Source organism: Sparus aurata, chromosome 1 (genome assembly GCF_900880675.1).
Source record: "Sparus aurata chromosome 1, fSpaAur1.1, whole genome shotgun sequence".
NCBI lineage: Eukaryota > Metazoa > Chordata > Actinopteri > Spariformes > Sparidae > Sparus > Sparus aurata.
The window spans coordinates 15,716,960-15,738,171 of record NC_044187.1 but is presented as its reverse complement, the minus strand read 5'-3'; the positions used below and the strand labels follow the sequence as shown (position 1 = coordinate 15,738,171).

At 45.3% G+C, this 21,212-nt stretch overlaps 1 protein-coding gene across 6 annotated transcripts in view; it reads right to left on the bottom strand.

Annotated features, from left to right (window-relative positions):
* lef1 (lymphoid enhancer-binding factor 1) overlaps positions 1-20,704 on the bottom strand; it is a 47,055-nt gene extending 26,351 nt beyond the window's left edge. For 3 of the 6 annotated variants that reach the window (XM_030431149.1, XM_030431159.1, XM_030431168.1), the window contains exons 1-3: positions 19,372-20,704; positions 17,178-17,244; positions 15,474-15,598 (exon numbers count right to left, since the gene is read on the bottom strand). In XM_030431149.1, coding sequence (XP_030287009.1) covers positions 15,474-15,598; positions 17,178-17,244; positions 19,372-19,569 — 390 coding nt within the window. In that variant the 5' untranslated portion in view covers positions 19,570-20,704. The remainder of the gene's footprint in view (positions 1-15,473; positions 15,599-17,177; positions 17,245-19,371) is intronic. The other 3 variants (XM_030431186.1, XM_030431194.1, XM_030431178.1) reach the window with 2 other exon arrangements.
* Positions 20,705-21,212: the final 508 nt, after the last annotated feature.

The following is a 21,212-nucleotide window of genomic DNA, read 5'->3' as shown; positions in this document are numbered from 1 at the left end:
AGGATATTAAAAGCAGGAAAAAAAGGATGAGGCAAGAAATTGTTCTGTGACTGCAAACAGGGTTCGCTATGAATTTCCAATAAAATTACGCCTGAGGGAATCATTTACAATACGGGCAGAGAGCACACGCCCTCCTCCGATTGTTTAAATACCGTCTTTGGCTACCGTTTCCACTGAGAATGTGATCATAAAGACGACAAGATTACGGACGGAAAGCCTCTGTTAATCCAAAAGAAGCAGTATGAAGCAAAGGGTGTGCCCAGCGCTGGAATCCTACAGTTACCCACAGACCAGGTGTTCGCTCTCAGGTGTGTTTGTGTGCGAGCTGTCCGTCCCTTTCCCCAACAAAAAGTGAGCAAACATTCTCCCATAGTGGCGCAGAAAAGGAAAAAAAAGACTGTACCTCCGCTCTTCCCCTCCCTCTTCACCAAAACCAGTGGAGACCAACCTGAGGAAGCTTAAATAAATAACCAATTACCATTCGCAGAGCGGGTTGAACCCCACCAGCTCCGAGTGGAGTGCTAAAAATGGAATGTTTTATTGGCAGGATGGCCCCTTGGCCAGGGGGCTTAATGTAACGAAACCCAATTAATGGAGAAGAAAGCCCGGCCGCCAGCAAGCGAAGGAGCGCCACGCGCCCGGGGTAATGAGACGAACAAGCGAAGCCAACCACAGGGACAGGAGTGGAGGAGGCTGCGAATAACAGGAAAAGCCTGCCCTGGAGAGAAATTTACATCTGTGAAGCACCCCAATCTCTCTTCCTCCCTCCTCCTTTCATTTCAACCAGAAATCCTGCGTGCTAGTCAAGAGTCCAAAAGTTGAAGAGTAGCGGGCGACACTGAAGGCCGAGGCCGGTTGGTAAAAATGCGAGAAAAAAAAAAAACGCAAGAAAGTAAAGAAACAGATATCACTAACTGGAATCAGAATTCCTTAGATAGCGAAAATAGGTCACATACAGTACCACGCATGCAACGTTATGGTGTGAGCGGCTAAGTTGCGGCACATTTTTATCATGCGAGGAAACTTGTCACGCTCTCCTCTTAATACCACCGCTACGCCCACAGGACGCACAAGCCAACATTCGCATTAACACACATGACCGACACGTGCCCCTGCACCAAGCGTTGAATTCACACACACACAAAAACGCAGAGGGAACATAGCTGTAAAATGCAGTCTTGGTGCATGCTGATCAGAGCCTGCAATAACCACGCATTTAATGAATTTAACACATACATGCTACATGTGAACACAAAGGAGCTATTAACAGCTGACTGTCATCTCCCCCCCCCCACCACAACCGAGCACGACTGAAGAGGACGAGGTGGATTACCAATCATCCTTTAGTTGGCATGAAGTGCGTGTGCTCCGAGCAAACCAATCACGCTAGCTCGCACACTGACATTCTGAATGTGCAAAGCAGATAATTTGTGTGAAATGTGCCTGCCCCAGATGAAAAAGACTTTATCCGCTTTTTAAAAGAGTTTTTAAACTCTTAATTTCTATACGTCGCGGAGCTATTAAAAATCTGAGGGGAAAAGCAAGAGAACGTTACAAATGATACAGTTGCTTTTTTCCCCCTGCCATGTTAAAGCCACGGCGAGTAAGGAATCAAGAGGCCATGAAAAGGTCACACAAGAGATCATGAAGGTTTGAGTTCGTAGCTGCAGTTTCTGTTTGTTGTATGTTGGTGAAATCATCATCATCAGTACTTATCGGACTCAATAAGGAACATGTCTCCCAGCACAACAGTTTGGTTTGCTCCTGGTTTTGGCCTTAGTCTTCTGGTTTGGTTTATTGATGTGTCTTTAGACTGTCTGTGGCTCTGTGGAACATTTATTTGCTTTGGAAACACAGTCGATACTTCAAATAGGATCAAGTCCTTGTTGGTTTTGGTCATTTCATGGGTTTTGTTGATAAATTAATAAGAATAAACTTGTGATTATGGCGGCGCAATATGACCAAAATCTCATATCCTGATGTGTGCGAGAATGCTACTTCAGAGGGGTTACTTGGGGAACTTCTCCACAGGGGTCCTCGAGGAACCTTTTTGAACTGAAAAGTTTCCTCAACAGCGGCAATGGTGAGGAACCCCAAAAGGTTCCTTGAGGCTCTTCTACTTCCAAGGCTGTAGCTAACAATACAGATCACCATGTTGCACATTTTTTCTCTAAACTTAATGAATAAATAGTTTATATGAAATGACCGCATGGGAGGCCTATTTCTTGAAGAAGATACTCGACTAATCAAAGCTCCTCGTTTCTTTCCCATGTTCGGAATTACGGCGCTGTGTATCACGCACACTCTCCCTCCATGTTTGCTAGTGTTCCCTTAATGCAAATGTCCTTTCTGTATCCGTGCTGTGTGAAAGATAGTTTGTCGAAATGATCCAGCAGAATATAGCTGTGAAGCGTGTGATCTGCGACACAATGGAATAAATGACAGAGCATAATATGAATGGATAAACGTTTTTCCATAATCACCTGATTTAGAGTTTCATATCGCACCGGCAAAATTTTGATGATTTGATGCCCATCCGATATCCGATTTTGGGAGCCGATACGGATACGATATCAAGAGTAAAGCCATGTTGATATCGATATGGTGGCCGATATTCTTTAATTCACAGAAACACACATTTGTAGCAAATGCTCCCTCAAAGTTGGTTATCAAATACTCCTGACAAAGGTATATACATAATGGAGATATAAAGTATATTTTACATTTTAACAATATACCTTATCGTCTAGAATAGCGTCAGTTATAGTTATACAATATAATTCACTGTGAATTTAATCATTACAAATGACTCTAAGTGTGTTTTTTTCTGCATTATGTTCTGTAAAAACAAAAGTTTAAGTACATTGGCACATATCAGACAAAACATATGCCGACACTGATATATCTGTGATAGGCCAATATCGGCAGATAATGTCGGCCAACCGATGTATCTGCCGGGCTCTAATATTGACCACTACATTTGAGCCACAATGGCAGGCGGTAATCTGGTATTTACCGTGCAAATAAGTGTAGGCGTACATTTCTGTGCCACATGTAGGATAGTCGTCGCGTTCACACCATCCAAACACTGTGTGGAAGTTGATCAGCGCTGAATGGAGGTCGGCTCCTCCACTGCTGTGTTTGCAGAGTGTGTGTGTGTGTGTTGGAGGTGTGGTGGGGGTTGGGCCGCTGCTCTGGCAGAGCCCTGGGCGAACTGCAGGATGTTCACCTTGCGGCGGGGCACAGGGCTCATTATCACAGCGGGACCTGGTCACATCAAAGGACTGAGGAAAGGGCAAACATTCTGCTGAAGTGCCACTGTCAGCAGGCCTGCGAGCGCACATGCAAACACGTACACAAAAGGCAGACCGCACACACACTTGAGCACCCACGAGGCATCTACACCCCCACAAAGAACATGGCTGCTCTCGGTAGCACCATCCCTTCGCCTTGGATCTACCGAGACACGAGCCGAAAATCGCAGCAAATTTCGACGACACAGCGACAACGCTGAAAGAGACATAACACATCAGCTCACTGTCACTGTGTTTAACTGGACCGAATTTAGCAGCGTCATTGCATCATTTACCTGGACCAAGGGAGATGTTAGTATCGGGGCCCCTGTGTTTGAACTCGGCCCTTAAAAGCTGACCAAGAGCAGTTAAAAAAAAAACCTTTGGAGGGCACTTTATTTTTCTTCCTGAATCAATCGGCATCCCTCTCCGGCGACTATTTATAGCAACCCCGCTGCTGCATTAACACACTGCATGATTTATCATTAGGAGCCAGCGCTGGGCTGCTGAGTAGCTACATTCATGCCAGGCAGCGCGGTGGTGCCAACATCCACATTCAACAACAACACTCCAAGGGCCCTGAGAGATGTACACAAATAAAATCGCAGCACAAGCTAACTTTGTGTGGCGAGTGCGCTGAAAAAAACCTTAGCCTGCGCACAATACTGGGAGACGGGAGGGAAAGAAGGGAGAGAAAATGTAGTGCAGAATGGGGGGGAAAAGTGCTGATGAGTTGCCTTATGCGGGAGCTCCGTAGATCCGTCGAACAAGAGCGGATTTGCCTGCTACACCTAGATAGTGTTTCCCCCCCTCAGCTTTCGCCCAGGTATTCTGGGCATGAATGGCTGTCAGTTTGGATTTGGGAGCTCAGCGTTGAGGGGGAAAATAGAGTCTGGTGGGGGTCTTTGTGTGTCTCTACCTGTGGAGATGAGAGCTAGAGACTGCGCGCTCCTCACTAAACCCCAGCTAGCTCCGACGCCAGCACTGCACCAACGGAGACGAAGGGGTAAATATTAGCACGGCGAGCTAGCCAGGCAGAGCTGGACGTAGGCAGACGGCAGCAGGCTGTGGAGGCGCTGCCGTGTTGTGCGGGGAAGGTTTTCAATGGCACACACCAGGAAAAATGTGGATGGGGAGGTGATTTGAATGAGAGCCGCTTCTGCCTGAGCTGTAGAGAGTATTGACCTAGTTTTCCTTCTCTATTTCACTCAGACAGACGCACGCCCACCGATGGAACGTGTAAGAATAGAAAGAATAAAAATACTGATGGGTAAGTCAGCCTGTAACTTGGACGACTCAATGGAACAGAAAATAAAAATTCACAGGGAAAAGTAGACGGAGCGCATTTTCCTCGTAACAGGGTTGGTAAATAGGTTACGTAATGTTTCGCAATCTGAGGGGTCGCGAGAAGCCGTGTTCACTCAGGTGTCATGTGTCCTAGCCTTGATCTGAACTTCTGACCCCACCGTCACGTGATCAATCCTCCTCTCACCTCGATGACTGCGCTCGAAGGCACGCACGTTCTGTCTCATTTTACAAAGATAGACAAGCACCCAAACAAAAGCTGCGTTTTCATTATGTTACAAATTACATGACCGTTCCGGCTTTGCCTATAATGAGGCGAGGTTCAGGCAGCAGTCTTAAAGAAGGAGCATTCACGGACGTTTTCGGCTTATTCACATCATGGCCCCGCGCGACAATGCCAGCAACCCACTGTTTGGGTGTGATTCCGCATTTTAAGGGATTAACTGGTAAAGACTACCAACAAACTGCCTTTCAGCCTGGAATTAGCCATTAATCAAACCACACATTTTAGGGCTCCTTTTCTAGCCGGGCGCACACGCCCCTGTTAAGATCTGAATGAAAAGGCACAAAGCTATTCAAATCTGATCCCCCTCCGAACAAATAGCTTTTCTCCGTCCCCACAGACGCAGGGAACACTTCAAGAACCTCTCCAAGGATCTGAACGGTCACATGAAAACTCCGCCTCATCAATTAGCTTTGTGGCAGAGTTTTTGTGGGGCTTTAATACAAGCAAAACAATGACCATGTACAACATGGCAACGGACAACGTCTGCTTATCCCTTGATACCTCTAAAGAAATGGTAATAGTGATTTCCCGGAGCACAAAAGGGACTCCTTAGGCTCGGGGCATATGGTTACAGCAACATTATAGGGCACACTCATGCACCTGATGCTGCAAATCTGAATGGTAAACCATACAATGAAAACACTGCAGTTGTAATTCAGCTCTTAGTGGGATTTATTCATTGTGGGCTGCCCATACGTTTTAATACAATCTCATTTGTCTACTAAGAAAAGCACTGTTAGACTGAATGAGCACCAATCTCTCCCTCTTTCATGTATGATAGTAAACCGAGTATCTTTGGATCTTTCTGGTTTTGGACTGCCGGTCAGTTAAAACAATGTTAATATGTCACCTTTCATATTTCTTGACGGCAAATGTTGAAATGACACTTGGCGACCGTTAATGCATAACCTGCAGCTTGAAATCTTAACAAACAGAAGCAAAACTTAGGGAAATGTAGATATTTTGTTTTAACGCTTCTCTCTCCCATAGAAAGCACTGCTCCCGAACACCTCGTCAGTAGCCCTGCCTTCAATTCTGTGACTTTGTGACATCACACTATGTCATTGTGTCAAACATTTGCGTAATTTGTGCCTAACAGCTAGTTTTTCACATGAGTTTCATTCGGCACAGCTGCTCTGTTGTTGTTAGCGGTGCTGGCTCAGGCGTGTGTGAGCTGACCAATCAGAGGAGACTGAGTATTCAGGAGGAGGGGCCTTAAAGCGACAGGAGCTCAAACAGAGCGTTTCAGACACAGGGGGGAATACAGAGCTGCCACACTGGACAGGTTGAGAAAACATGTCAACCTATTCTAGTAGTCACCAAAAATGTAAACAATGAACCTGAAAATGAGCATCAATGAAGAGAGGTGCAAAAGTTGATTTTATTCTTTGGAATCTGATGGCTTTCAGTGCAAATATCAACCGCAGCACAACAGGCTAAAATAATCCTGGTGTCAAGCACAACTTTTTCACAAGTGTATCGCTGCTTCAATATAGATGGATTGTCACTGTTTATGATGAGAGAGCTGAAATATATAGATTGGTGGCACAGAGTGCTCTGGGCACTTTCGTTCCTCCCGTATCTTTCATCTCAAAAGACAGGGATACAGTGGGGGTGGATTGATTTGATGTTTTGATGCACTGTTTGATGACGGGCAGCTCAAAGTGGAGGAGGTCTCTGTGATGTCTCTCCATTGGAGGACATGAAAAGCGTCACCTGGCCCCAGAGCTGAGGGTTATGGCTGCTAGTGGATTTGAGGGCTCCTGCTGAGCTGGACGGTGGCTCCATTGATGCCACATAATCCATTCAGCGTGACCTTTATATTTTTAGAGTCAGCTCCGCTCTCCTGTCAGTCTGCCTTGTTCAAACTATCGCAGACATCAAGGTCCTGATCAACTACGCTCCATTACGACACGACGGTTTATCTAATTTATTCAATGTGTACATCCCACGAGAAAAATAAGCGCCTTCCATCACCAAGCAAGCAGTCCGATGATCAAAAGAAACATGGAGCACAAGGCGAGCTCATCAGATGAACAAACACATTCTTGCTAGATATCTTTGTGGGTTTCATCATCCTGCATCAAGTGACTGCTGAGGAAAAAAAAAACAAAGCCTTGTTCTCATCCCTGTGACATCAGTGCTCGCAGTCAGGGCGCACTGGTGGGGGGGAAATCAAAGCCCAGGAAATTATATATTTACAATTAAATACCAATAATGTAAATCTCAATTTTTCCTCTGCCCTTCACCCAGCCTCCAATTGTTTTCTTAAATCCCGCACGAAAATATCATAGGCTTAAAAGAAAAAAGCCATACAAATAAATAATCTCATAACGTACGCTAGGTGGTATTAGTCATGAGCATCACACTCCTACCTCGTTCTAGATTTGCCTAAACTAGGAGCAGACATAATTGGGATAAATCTCCTCAGTAAGCCACATAAAAAAGCAGAAGGGGTGTAAATTGTTACACTTCTGTGTGTTAAGACACTCGAACAGTTGCACAGATCAGACGAACTGCAGCAGCGGGGAAAGAGCAGCATTCAGCTCGGCTGTTTTCCTCTGTGACTTGGGGCCACTGAGTTTTTCTCCAGCCATAGTAAATTGGGCGCCTGGGGCAGGAGCCTTGGCCAAGCTTGCATTTCGGAGCCGACTGTGGAGGGCATGAGGGATAGAGATATGGCACTGGGGGGGGGGGGGGGGGACAGGGCGGCGGATGGTGGGGGGGTGGATGGGGGGGGGGGGGGTGGCTGGCAGCGCTGTGGAGGTGACATTACGCACATGTTTTAACACAAAAGGGGACCTGGCTCGTTAGCACACTAACTAGCGGGCTCCATGGCGATCGCCACTCGTCATTCTTTCTGCTCCCTCTATCCACCTCGTCATAAATATGGCTACATCTGCAAGTGTAATCACCCCATTGTACTCCGATTTTCTGCTCTGCTGGACGGCAGCATGGCAGCCTGCTTTTCAGCACCTCTCCCTCTCCTCCCCCTCGCTGTCCCCCTCCTCTCCCCTCAAGTGCCCTCGCCTGTTCCCGGCCTTACTCCTTCTCACCGGTGAGGGCCGGTGTGTCTCGCAGATTACAGAGCTCCGGTCGCTCAGGTAACAAGAGTCACTAATCTGGCTGGGCTTGAATTACACATAATTGCCTCTGTACCGTGATTGATTTCAGCCCTGGAAAGGGAAAGACGACGGCTCGCTCCCCCCCCCTCCGCCCCCACCTCCCCCCAAAAAAACACCCCCACCTCCCTCCCTGCCTGCCTCTCTCCAGCGCTCACGAGCGGCAGCCAAGACTCTCCATCTAGTAGGAGGCAGGAGGCTTTGAAGAGATCAAAGCCAAGGCCGGGAGCAGTTGCGCGCCCTGGGAATACGGGAGAGAGGCTTTCTGCTCCTCAGCCCTATTTTCTAGCGTCATGTCGGATTGCAGCTGTATTGCATTTCGCCAGTTTTCTTAATGCTCTTGGTTTTGACTTTGACATCAGTGATCCCCCCTCGGTTTCTTCAAAAACAAGGGGGGGGGGGGGTGACTGAGGAAGAAAGAGAGAAAGAGAGAAGTGGAAAAGAAGGAAGGAAAGAAAAGAGAGAGGGGGGGTAAAAGAGATCTACAGACTGATTTTTATTTTCACAACTCCATAATTGGCCGGTTCAAAGGGAAAGGAGGGGAGAATGTAGCATTTGTTTTCAATTCCACCAGCCGATATGAAAGGAGCGACAAACTTTTATGGGTTTCCCAAAAATTAAAGACAGGCTTTTTTTTTTTTTTTTCCTTCGCAGTCAAAGAACAGGGTGTTTTTTTATGGCCGAGACCACACAAAATGAACTGATAGCAGAGCCCTCCTCTTTGTCCTCCCACGGAAAAGCTCAGCGGCGTAGCACGGCTCTCGTGCGCGTGTGCGAGTCTCCGTTTTTCGGAAAAAAAATACCCATTTAGTGTATGTGTTGGAAGCGGTCCGGCGAAGGGGGTGGGGAGGAGCGGTTTTGATGTTTAGCGCAGAAACAAAAAAGGGAGGCATGGAGTAAAAGAGCGCAAGCTATATCCATCTATTCATTTAACAGCTTGGCTAATAAAGCCTGGTGGCGAGAAGGCACCCTTTGTACTGTAACTATGCAGGCCCTATACCAACCTCCTACACTGGGGACCATTAATATTTCAGCGCTGTCAGATACACATTGCATGTGAGCCTCTTTAGCACTCACACCCACAGCAGAAAGAAATAATGAGCTTCTGAAAAATATGAAACAGTGAAGAAGAAGGGAGGGAGGGCGAGAGCGCGCCACAGACTGACCAACTTCATACAACAGAGCAGCTATTGATCATAGCTCTATTTCTTAGCCCGGACAAAGTGAGTGCTGTTTGAGCTTCTCTGAAGTCCGGACACAGCCGGCAAGATTTGCACCCATGTTTCACTCCTGTGGTCCTATTGTTCCCTTTGCCGCAGTTTACTGGCTGGAACACTGCTCGCCTCTATATAGACCTACGAGCTGTCAGGAAGAAGTCAATAAAGCTATTCATGTTTTTACTCGTTTTATGACTGTATCAGGACACAGCGAGGTACTGTGATCAGCTTTGAGGGATCGCTGTCAGGCTTTTTAATCACCCACCCAGATCGATTAAGCGAAACCTTTTTGCCGCAGGAGCGTATTGATTGGATTTCTGAATAAAAAACGACTGTAAAACTAGTTTGGAAGATCGACTTTTAAAAAAATTTTTTTAATTATTCCTCGCTGCCCTGAATCCAAAACCCTACAAAAACATCGTAACTCAGCATCCCGCACAGCCATAACACCACCAACAGTTCCGACAATAAATTAACAAAAAAAGAAAAACACTCCACACAAGCGTATACACACACACACACACACACACACACACACCGCCCTCTAGTCTCCATTTCTGATCCACCCTTACAGGAAGTCCACACCCAGGCCATTCAACACAGAATTGGGCATAAGGGACAACCTTGGCGAGGCCCTCCGCTGACCCCTGGAGATCAGCAGGCAGGCTGCTGGTGTAGAGTGAAGTCCTCTGAGCAGGTGTTGTTGGGGCTCGAGCAGCGGTCTGTACATGGGAGCCTGAATGGCTGGCTCCAGGCAGCCCGGCTTGATTGGTTAAGCTTCATCCAATTCAGTGGGAGGATGGGGAGTGAAGAAAGTGTCATCATATATGAGTGCTTCGCTTTGAGCAGTAACACATGCCCGAAATAAACATCAAGTGGGGTTAAGTGCGCCTGCATGTCGTGCTCACGACTACGACACTCTCGTGTCTTTTCCTGACACACCGAAACACACATTTTTAGCATTTTTGAACACTTCATGATTCTATAGCCGTCTTTCATTTGAGTCACTGATTTTTAAAAACAGTAACAGAAATAAATCAGCAGTATCTGATAATATCTACCCTTGTATTTAAATGTAAGAACACCGCCTTAAAATCGACGTGTCCATTTTGATGCATTAGGATGACGCAAATGAAAGTAATTCTACGTTTTAGGCGTCTACTTGACAGTAAACACACAGGAACACAACTATCTTTCTGCGGAAAAAGTAAACCAGAAACTTCCCGGCCCTGGTAGACAATCGCCCCGCTGTGCTCCATTTAACAAGATGAAACGCGCTGATAAGGTGATTGCAACCACATGGCGTCATTAGCGCCGTGCATATGGAGTAAATGTGTCAACCAGCATCACCGTGCCGCGGAGGACGAGGAGAAAAAAAACCTTGGCGTTAATGGTGCTGTTTATAAAACACCGCGACCCAGCGGCACTACAAAGAGTCGGAGACGCCGAGTGTTTCTTGTGTGTGAGGTCCCCGGTGCTGTCCTTCATGTGAACGCACATGTTTAATAGCGCTGCGCAGCAGATGACACGGATGTCGGCCCGACTCTTTGATACACATTGCTAATTTGGTGTATACAGCGTAGAATGAGCCAATTATACTTCTGTATTTTGACAGTTAGTATATTCTCTTGATGTATTTTTAGAGTGAACGGTGCAGACTTCTTAAAGAAAGTGAAATGAGCCGACAGTGGGATGATCATCACACAGCATGTCCACCCTATAGTGAGACATAGAAAAAAAAATATGCCACAAGGTGCCATAAGCTGCAATCTAGAACATTATGTGCGGACACGGAAGGCTGCTGGTAAACGTAGTGTTCTCTTTAACAGGGATCTTCCACGGTAGTGCTGGGGGCATGAGCTCGGGACACACATGGCACTGAGGGACACCAGAGCGGTCCTACCAAATCCCGTTAGGTAAGCCTGGGTTAGTGATTCCACGCTGCGAGACACTGGCTAGCAGATCCGTCACGTTCCCACTACATCAAAGGGAAAGTACAGCGCTGCAACCCCCTCCGCAACCCCTCTTTCTCGCCATGAGGATCTGCAATTGAGGGTCCAAAGGGAAAAAGAGTGCACAGCAAAAGGAGAAGGAGCTTTCTTTACTCCCTCCTCCACTCGACTTTAAAAAAAAAATAAAAAATCAACGATTCTATCCGTTCCTCTCCTCAAGCTGTTGCACAGACCATGAGACTGTTCTAACACAGCTGGAGATCACCAACACGTCTTCACAGTCAGGTGAAAATCCTTGTACTGTATCTCGGCGCTATCAACATTTCAGGACGACTAACAGGCTGATTTGTTTTTTTGTCCTGTCAACCATGCGTTTAGGAGTTTATTCAAAGGGTTTCAGCGGGACGACATGAGCTCAGAGGTCGTAGGATTTCTTTAAACCTACGGGAGAGCATGCAAAAGCACGAGTGCGAGAGCGAGTGGAACATGATTTCAGAATAGATTTCATATCATTTCGTAATCCATCGCGTGCAGGTTTTGAGCTTTATTTAGAAGCCGTCGTGTTTTTTCAAATCCTGCAGGACCACTTTTTGAAAAGATGAGACAGAACCCAACAACAGAAGCGAACTTCTCTCCTCGCACACATCAAACCTGGAGTGATGACAGCCTCAGTGCTTTGAAGATCATAGTTTGCAAACATTATCATCACTGCCATTATGGGCTGTTATGATAATTCTGACCAAAAAAAAAAAAAAGAATCGTGAAAGCGTGTTTGATTTGCAAATACGAACAATGATAAAGACAAGGAAGACAGCGAAAAACACAATCCTTCCATAATTTTGTGATCCTCTTCCTGGTTTTACAGACCAAAGACAAAAGTTTTAAAAAACAACAGAAGTATGAATTATTTCACCTAAACACGTCTCCTCAAATTGTCTGATGAACCCCGCAATGTTCAGGCGTGCTGACGTGAGAGCGATTCCTTCCCGATTTTAACAAGTTCACATAAGCAATGCCCACCAGGAGACCAGGGACAGGAGAAATATCTGGTGATGATGGAAAAGATCGTTTCTAAAAGTGATCCGAGCCCGACAATTAAATGATTCAATCTTACGTCAGACTATAAATGAAATAAACAAGTGTAGTTGATTTCTACGGTCAGACAGCAGGCCACTGGTAAAATAAATGCATTTAAGAGCAATAAGAAACAATCCCGTGCTGTCTCAGTAGTCTGAATGCAGACAATAAAATTCTTCAAGCTAAGCTACATTAATAAAAAGGACAAGCATGATGATCAGAGGCACCAGTATCAGGCGTCACATGCAATGAAAAAAAAAAAAAAATGTCCTTTGTAGCTCCTCCAAGAGATGGATCTACATCACGTGAGAGTCCACACTTCCTCCTCAGGATGCCCCGCAGACCCCACATCCTAAAAAACTACTATAGGTTTACATAAACATCAGGGTCTTCATAACACACCAGTGGCTCTTTGAAGTGGCCGGTATTGTTTTAAAAATCCACATGTATGTGCAACCGAACACCGTCAGGCATCTAGACGGCGAGATCTCCGCTCTTGCGGTGGAGGGGCGACTTATCAAGCGCAAAGCCCCCCTAAAATCTGCTGACAATCAGCTACTCCCAACAGCTCCATCATGACTGGACGGCATGTGCAGGAATGTCATGGTCAATGGAAATCAATCTAAACTACTGGGATCGGGGGCGGCGGTGGGGCTCGGGATGGAAGAGAATGAAAGAGAGAATGTGCCTTTGATCTCAGTGAAAACCGATCCCAGGCCTGCAGATACTGTGGCTGCGGTGGCCAGCAGCAGAGGCAGCGAGCTGACATCAGTGAGAAAGCCAGAGGACTCATGTTCCGTGATCCCCTCCACCAAGCCTTGGCTCTTTTTATTGGATAAGTGAGAGAAACGTATATAAAATGACTACCGTTTTATTGAAGACAGGGTGAGGGGGAAAATTGGGCGGAAAAAAAAGCAGCCATGGTAAATGAAATGAAAGCGGGGCTTTAAAAGTTTTGGCAGCGAGTGCCTGGCCTAATTCATCTGCAGCGAGGGGTAATTTCCTCTCATACAGTCAGCTGGTCTCCATACAGACCTGGGTGAGGGGTTTTTTTTCTTCTTTTTTTTTTTTTTCCTCGGTGCGTACGTTGGAATAATTGATAAAATTGACCAGAAAACAAGCCATAAAAAGAGAATTTGGAGAGCATCACATCCCACGTTTTCCGCAAACCATTCTATTAGTAAACTCAAGAGGGCGAATCGGCGGCGAACCAGCATCACGCTTTCTCCACCATGTCACACACTTTCACCCTCTGCAACTTTGGCAGAGAGGGGAGGAAGCAATGCAATTTTAACATCATTCCGCGATGGAGTTGCGTGTGAATGCAGCTCCTTTGCACGCAGCATGTGGCATCTGCCCCCGACAATCACATCTGCCTCCGAAAAGACGATTCTTATATTAACCCAGAACTCCCATTTCACAACTTCACCCTGATGCAACCAAACCCATGCGCACTGTGGAAGCAAACACACACACACACACACACACACACACTACACCACAGGCCTCTGGTTGAGCGTTTCCTGCACAGAGACACCAAAAACCAGACTGAGGCCGGTTTACTTCCCCCCCCCCCCCCCCAAGTGTGACACAGAGACATGGACGGAGCAGGATTAGAGTGGACAGCTGCTGGTGTGCCCTGCATTTTATGTCTGTCTTGAGAGGAGAAATTTGCAAACGGGACAGACACAGGAAGCCGCCAGAGAGAGAGAGAGAGAAACAGAGAGAGAGAAACCTGCAGCTGGCCTGAAATTAATACCGTTACAGGGACGATATCTGCAACAACCCACGCAGCCCTGGACGGTACTATAAACTCTGCAGGGCAGCCTCAGAGGCTCGATGTTGCCTTTTGGGCCTCCTGTCATGCTGGGCTAATTAGAGGGCCTTACTCGGGTCATGTAGACATGCATCACTTAAGATTTTAACAAGATGAGAAATACTGTGTATCTCATGTTAATCTTCTGGAAAAGTACGGCCTGGATACGGTTTCCAAGGGCCACTTACGGTCGCCGAGGGGACACTGGGAGAGGATATTTATTTTGTTCTCTTTGTTTCCTTTTATAAAGTTTAAGTTTGTTTGTAAATCAAGAAATGTGATCGAACGTTGATCCATTCTTTTCATTCATTTTAATCCCCAGTTCATAATTTCAGGTGTAAATCAATAACTTTTTTTTCCCTTGTTAGACTTTGATTTTCCAAATATTTATATCATATTATATTATATTATATTACACTGCATTCATTTTGACCCAGTAGCTCTGGTAAGCTTTAAATATATTACATTATCTGAGACAGACCTAGAATACAGTCCTTTATTGGCTCATGATCATTTTATGGAGGACTGCAACCAAAGACTGCCTTATTGGTTTGATCGGATTTTTTGTTTTTATTGATTAACCGTTTCCAAACTTACAACATGGACATAAGATCACAGCTCAAAGCAGCATCTCAATGAACCCTGCTTAAATGTCTAACCAATAGTTAGTATTTAATTTAAAGTAACTGGAAAAAGTTAAATATAGGCACAAGGTCACATTATAGAGGCTTGGAAACAGCAAAAGTTTTTTACTTAAGAAGTGACGAACAAAATCAACTGACATTAAGTATCACAATGCTTTCCAAGCACTTTTTGTAATTTCTTGTTCATTCATGTTGATCTTAAAAAACGACTGATGCTGTAGAGTTTTAAAGCATAGCAGTTAAAGCAACAGGTTTCCTTCCTTCTCCCTCCTCAGTCTGCAACGCTGCATGTTCACAAACAACTTTAGTCATCTGACCTCAGTTCATGTCTTAAAACTGCGATATTTGAAAACCATGCCCGGGTTTAACTTGAGTAATCGCAGCCTGAAGTTAAATCTCCGCTGGTCTATCATCATCATCCTCCATGTTTGTTTTTGCTTTTTCGATCCCACAAGCGCGTGTTAATAAACAGAGCAAATGAGTCGTTTCAGACCAGCACGTTCAGCATCACATTAACATAAACCCACTGACGAAAATAACAGCCTTCTATTCTGATTTATTTTCTGTCACCTGACTGATCAAATATTGATTTACTTACTATGCTCGCCACTCAAAATACAGTCTGGGTGATTTTTTTTATTTTGCTCGACTAGGACAAGAATTGGCTCTGACAAGCTTGTTCTCAGGTTCATTGTTCCCCCAACAGCATTTCATATCATGACATCACGCGAGTTAAAAGTACACGAAGAGTTGGCACTGACCGTTCTGGGCATGGGCGGCGAGAGGGAGCCATTGTTCATGTAGGAGTCGTTCATGTTGCTCATCATGATGTAACCTGGGTAGCCCGAGTACGGATGGCCTTTACTGTACAGGTCTTGAAGTTTTCCTGATATGAACAACAACAACAAAAAAAGGTTAAAAAGTGACAATTTAATGTGCGTTCACAAAGTAATCTCATGACACAATTTTTTTAATGCATCAACATTAAAACCGTTTAGTTTTAAAGACATAAACAAATCTTCCAAAACAACATATTTCAACTGCGATCGAGCCAATAAATCAGGCGCAGTAAGGAGTTCGCCCGCCTGCTTGGATGCTGCAATGATATCACTGGCGATCGCTTTAACCCGTGCCCCATTTTGCCTCGGCCTTTTGTTTGTGCCCTTTTCTTCCCGTCTTGGAGAGGAGGGCCGTATTATGCAGAGGAACAATGGAGCCCCTCTGTGCCAATTAGCACCAATTAGAAGAACATACAGACTGTGTCAAAACAGGAGACGCCCCAACTGTTCCTCAATGCCTTTGACCTGAGAGGGAGGGGAGTTTCATGCGAGAGGCCTCAACACAGCGCCACTTGCCACTCAACTACTGCGCCGTGCGAATAAGGCCGGAGGGGGGCTGGGAGTGTTTATGGTGCGTCGCCTGATGGCAACATGGATCTTGTTGTGAAGAAAGTGTGTGTGGCGTGAAGGGGAGGGGGGGGGATCCCTTTCAGGAGGGAAAGGAGAACAAAGAGAGAGCCACACTCCTCCTCAAAGCCATAATAATGACCTGCAGCAGCGGGGTCAGAGCACCACAACAGCTCGAGAGCAGCAAGCCCCGAGCAAGAAGCAACATGTTGCAAGTGACAAAGGGGGGGCTGATGTATGGGGAAATAGTTCATCGGGGTAATTGCATAATCAGAAACACAAGACAGAAAGATAGGAATGTCAATTGTCGCGTTATGATTATCAACATTGAATGTGCACTGTGTAGTTTTGGGGACCGAATTTTAATCAGAGAAAGACCTTCAGTGAATGACTCTTTAAGCCCGAACAAACCAAATAAACAAATTCTCTTTGATTTCACGACTGAATAAACTGAATAAACAAACTGGCCTTTAAGGACAACAACGTTTCATAAGGTTTTACTTTGTTTACATTTGGCAGAGCCCGCCACCTTTCTAGCTTCTAACAGTGTTCCAGGGACAGCTTGTTTATTCAGTGATGGGAAAAAACAAAATACTTCAGAGTTATTATTGTAAATAATACAATTCTGAGTTAAAATGCATTCCCCAAAAATACATAGCGCCCCTTTAAAAAGTGAGAAAATCGCCTTTAACTTCGAGTTTTCTTTGTATTCCATTTGTGCAGGCGCCCTCATCCGTGAGGTAGGTAACAGGTAGCTGTGTCCATGAAGGTACAGCATGTCCTGACAGGACTTCAATCAGAGATTATGGGTCGGAGAGCAGCAGAAACAGGGGCTCTGATAAAGAATAGACCCAAACAGTGCAGGAGTGGGACCGATTAAGAAAAACGAGGTGGCACTTCTTCACACTGTCCCGCCTCTTTCACCTCAACTTCTCCAGCCACAGCGAATCATTCTGGAAATCTCTGGGCTTTATACTGCAGCTAAACCATACGCTGGCTGTCCTATATAAAAAAGGCACGGCAATTTAACAAGCTCACGCTCCAGGCCGCGTCACTTACCATCTTCCTGATGGTCTCTGTGTTTTTCGTGATATGAATCTTGTGGTATTTGGGACTGTCTAGCTGCCTGTGGAAGAGAGGAAGAAAAAAGAAAAAATTAGAAATGATGCTGAATCAATTAGGAGGGCCTTCAAACGCAGATGCAACAAACAGAGATGAGATGATGCGGTCAGAAACCCACACACACACACACACAGCTGGGACAGATGCTGTCCCTTTTGCTTGTCACTAAAGCAGAACAACCTCTCTTGCTTGCACACACACACACACACACACAAACACACACACACACACACACACACACACACACACACACACACACACACACACGACTATCTACAGAGGGGTGATGGAGCAGCCTGCATCAAAGCTTCAAAAGAACCACTTAATTAAGCTTCATGTCCTTAAGGAGCTTACAAATTAACTTGTTTTCAATACCATAGGTCCACTCTCATTTTCATCTCACAGTTTAAGCCATCTTCTTCTAAATTAAAATAAATAGAGTGTATTTGTGTTGTGAATTAAAACCCTAAAAAAAAAAGGGGAGAAAGAAAATGGTGGTTTGACTTTATTTTTTTTTTTTCAGAAAAGGAAGAAAAACCTCTGCTTCTCTCACATCCATGTATGTTCTCGTTTTGAATCGGAATTGGGAAGAGGGACCTCGTTTTTTTTTTTTTTTGGAGAGTTCAGACCCCTCAGGATGGCTTCAAGCTGAGCGAGGGGAACTTCACTGGATTCCTAATTAACATTCAGCCTCCGTCTCGTGCGTCTCCAGGACATTTCGGAGCCTGCGAATGTGTACGGTCTCGTTTCAGGATGTGCCCGAAAATTTTCATTAACACTGCGGTTAATGACAAAAACAGCTGACTAACTTCTTGTGATGGGGAAGCTGCAGCCTGCATCCTGAGGTCAGTGCGTGGGCAGAGGGATGCAAGGGAAGAAAATAAGAAAAAAAAGAAAACGAAATTCAATAACTAAATATCAACTGTGACGTTTCGTTCCTCGTCAATCTCCTTTACGTGTGCTCACAAAATCCCATCTTTGCAAGCGAGTGTGAACACAAAGCGTGAGCGTAATAATTTTAGAAAACATTAAAAATTCATGGTTAATAATTCTTCCAGTGAGATTCTATATGAATTTACATACACGAATGAATTCAACACATTTATACATTAAAAAGGATTTTGTGTGATTTGCCCAGCTTGCCTCCTTTTAATCTGCTCAGAGGGAAAAACAAAAAAGGGTAGCTGTGTTAACGTGTTTGATATCAATCTGGCCCCCTCAAAAAAACAATGAAAAAATAAATCATGGGCACCGAGCAAATGGACACAACAACAATGAAATAAGGGAATGACGTTAGGAATGGATAAACAAGCACATCCTGGTGACAAAATTATTGGACGCTGTCCTTTTGTTGAGGCTGCATGTAATGAGCTCTGGCCTTAGAAATAATAAATGATCCATCTCGTAGGTCAAAAGGTCTGAATCCAAGTGTGCCAAACGCATTCACGTGCTGATGTTTACAGCTGTTATGTGGGGTTACGTGCACGCCTGCAAACACAGCTACTAGCCTACTTGTCACAGGGAGCACACAAGGCCCCGATTCTCACATCTAAAAATATATACTCCACGTCCACGAGTTTTTCTCTACAGATTGATGAACTGTTACCGCCACGGATGATTAAATGCACGTTTAGGCCTCGACTGCTTCCACAGAGAAGGGATGTAATAATGTAAAAGAAAAGAAGGAGCAAAAGCTGGTGGTGGCTTGAGCATGAAAGCTGTTCATCAAATTTCAAAATAAAACAAATAAATTCAAGTAGAAAGCGGTGCAGTGGAGGCTGTAAAATGCACGTGTACCCAGTTTGTGTATTTTTTCTAGCAAGAGATAAATCTATAGGATGAAGAGGCTCAAAAATAATAATAATAATAATAATTCAAGGCCTATATTGTGCATTTGCTCTTGAAGGCATCACCCTCATCTTGTAAAGCTGATAGTGCCAACAGCTGAATGAAAACCAGGACTTCTTTACGATTTAAAAAAAAAAAAAAAAAGGATTTTGAAAACACAACTTTGCTCACAGGGCTGGTGCAGTCTGCCTCCCCGGTGATGGGAGCTGATACCCACCTTCCTCGTCATTCAGCACACACACACACACACACACACACACACACACTCAACACTTGTACTCACATCGTGGCTGTTGCTGTTGGGGCTGCTCTCTGACTCGTTGACCAGAGATGACTTGATGTCTGCCAGGTCTCCCTCCTCCTCCGAGTGGCTGAGCTCGGCGAAGATCTGCTCCTTATGCGGGTCCCCTTCGTCTTTGAACGGGATCATTTCGTCCGTGGCGCAGAGCTCCGGGTCTCCGCCGCCTGATAACTGTGGCATTTTAAAAAAAATGTTGCGTGCGTTGTTGTTGCTTGTTTGTTAAAAACAAAAAACTGGAGACGGACACACACGCCAGCACTGTCCGTCAACTACAGAGGGGGGGAAAAAAGAAACTCCCACTGAAATCCCCCAAGACACCGAGTGGGAAAGCGTCCCACCCCCTCCACCACCTCTCCCCGGCTCTCTCCTTCAGCGTCGACCGTGAGTCACTTGGAGAGGAAGCGGCGTGCAAACACGCTGCCGGTGTGTTTTCACTGAAGCAACAGGAGGAGAGTGTGTGTGTGAGTGTGTGAGTGTGTTGTCCTCGTCCCTTTTCTCTCTATGTTTGAACTAAAAAATAATAAAAACAAACAAAAAAAAGGACAGAAGCTCACACCCGAGAAACTTGAAGATGTGAAGGAAGCTCACAGTGACAGTCCGGCGCTCGCCTCAATGTCATGAGGGAAACATTAAAAAAAAAAAAAAAAAAAGAGGGGAAAGACAAACCACGAGTTAAAATCTCATCACTAGTTTGTTTTTCTGTGTTTGTTATTTTCAGTCACAAACAAAAAAAAAAAAAACACCCGGCTGCGAATACGGTCCAGTTAAGGTTAAAACAAAACAAAACAAATAAAATAAGTGCATTTATATATATATAAATATATAAAAAAGAAAGTGTGAGAAATATTTCCTCGGTGGTCCAGTTGAAGAAGCTGCGGTGTCCTTCAGGAGAGAGAGAGAAAAAAGTAGGCTAACACAACCAAAACACTGTCTGGAGGTGAGAAGGTAAACTGATGGATGCGCAAACTTTGGAAGAAAAAGCGCACAGCTTCTTCTTCTTCTTCTTCTCTCTTTTTTCTCTTTCTTTAACGCTTGGTCGAGACGACGAGCTGCGCCGCGTTCATGCTGCGAAATACATCCTCGGAAAAGGCGGCTCGAGATGAGGAAAGAGGGGATGAAAGCGGAGAAAAAGTCACAAAACGATCGGCAAAAAAAAGAAGATAGGAGAGAGAGAGAGAGAGCGAGAGAGGGAACGCGCCGCGGATCGACTTCCCACTGCTCCCGCACCGCTTCCACAGTGTAATGTAAGCCGTGTGTGTATGTGTGTGTTGGTAATGTAGCCCGTGCTCCCTCCTCCTCCTCCTCCTCTACTCTTCAGTCATTGGGAGGAAGGAGAGATGAAAGGGAAGCCGGGGCTCTGATTGACACCGCACCGATTGACACTCCTCCTGAGAGAGAGAGAGGGAGAGACAGAGAGAGAGAGAGAGAGGGAGAGAGAGAGAGAGAGGGAGAGAGAGAGGTTTATACACGGCTCAAAACAAATGGGCAGACAGGAGGGGAGGAAGAGAGAGAGGAGGAGGAGGAGGAGGAAGAGGCTGACACATGTGTGATGATGATGATGATGATGGTGATGAAGGGTTCAAACAATCAAGATAAGTTAAAATGATAGTAGAGATAGAGGGAAATAAAAGAAGAAGAAGAAGAAGTGGGATTTAATCTGAAACGCCCCCCAAAACAACACGAGGCCACTTTGTTCCCTCTGTTGATCCATGCGTAAAAATCAGGTGTGTGTCTGGTCAGACGTGTGTAAGGGTCGAACAGATTTATTATTGATTAGTTTGTGTATGTATTTAGGTATTCACATGTATTCAGCGACGTTGTGT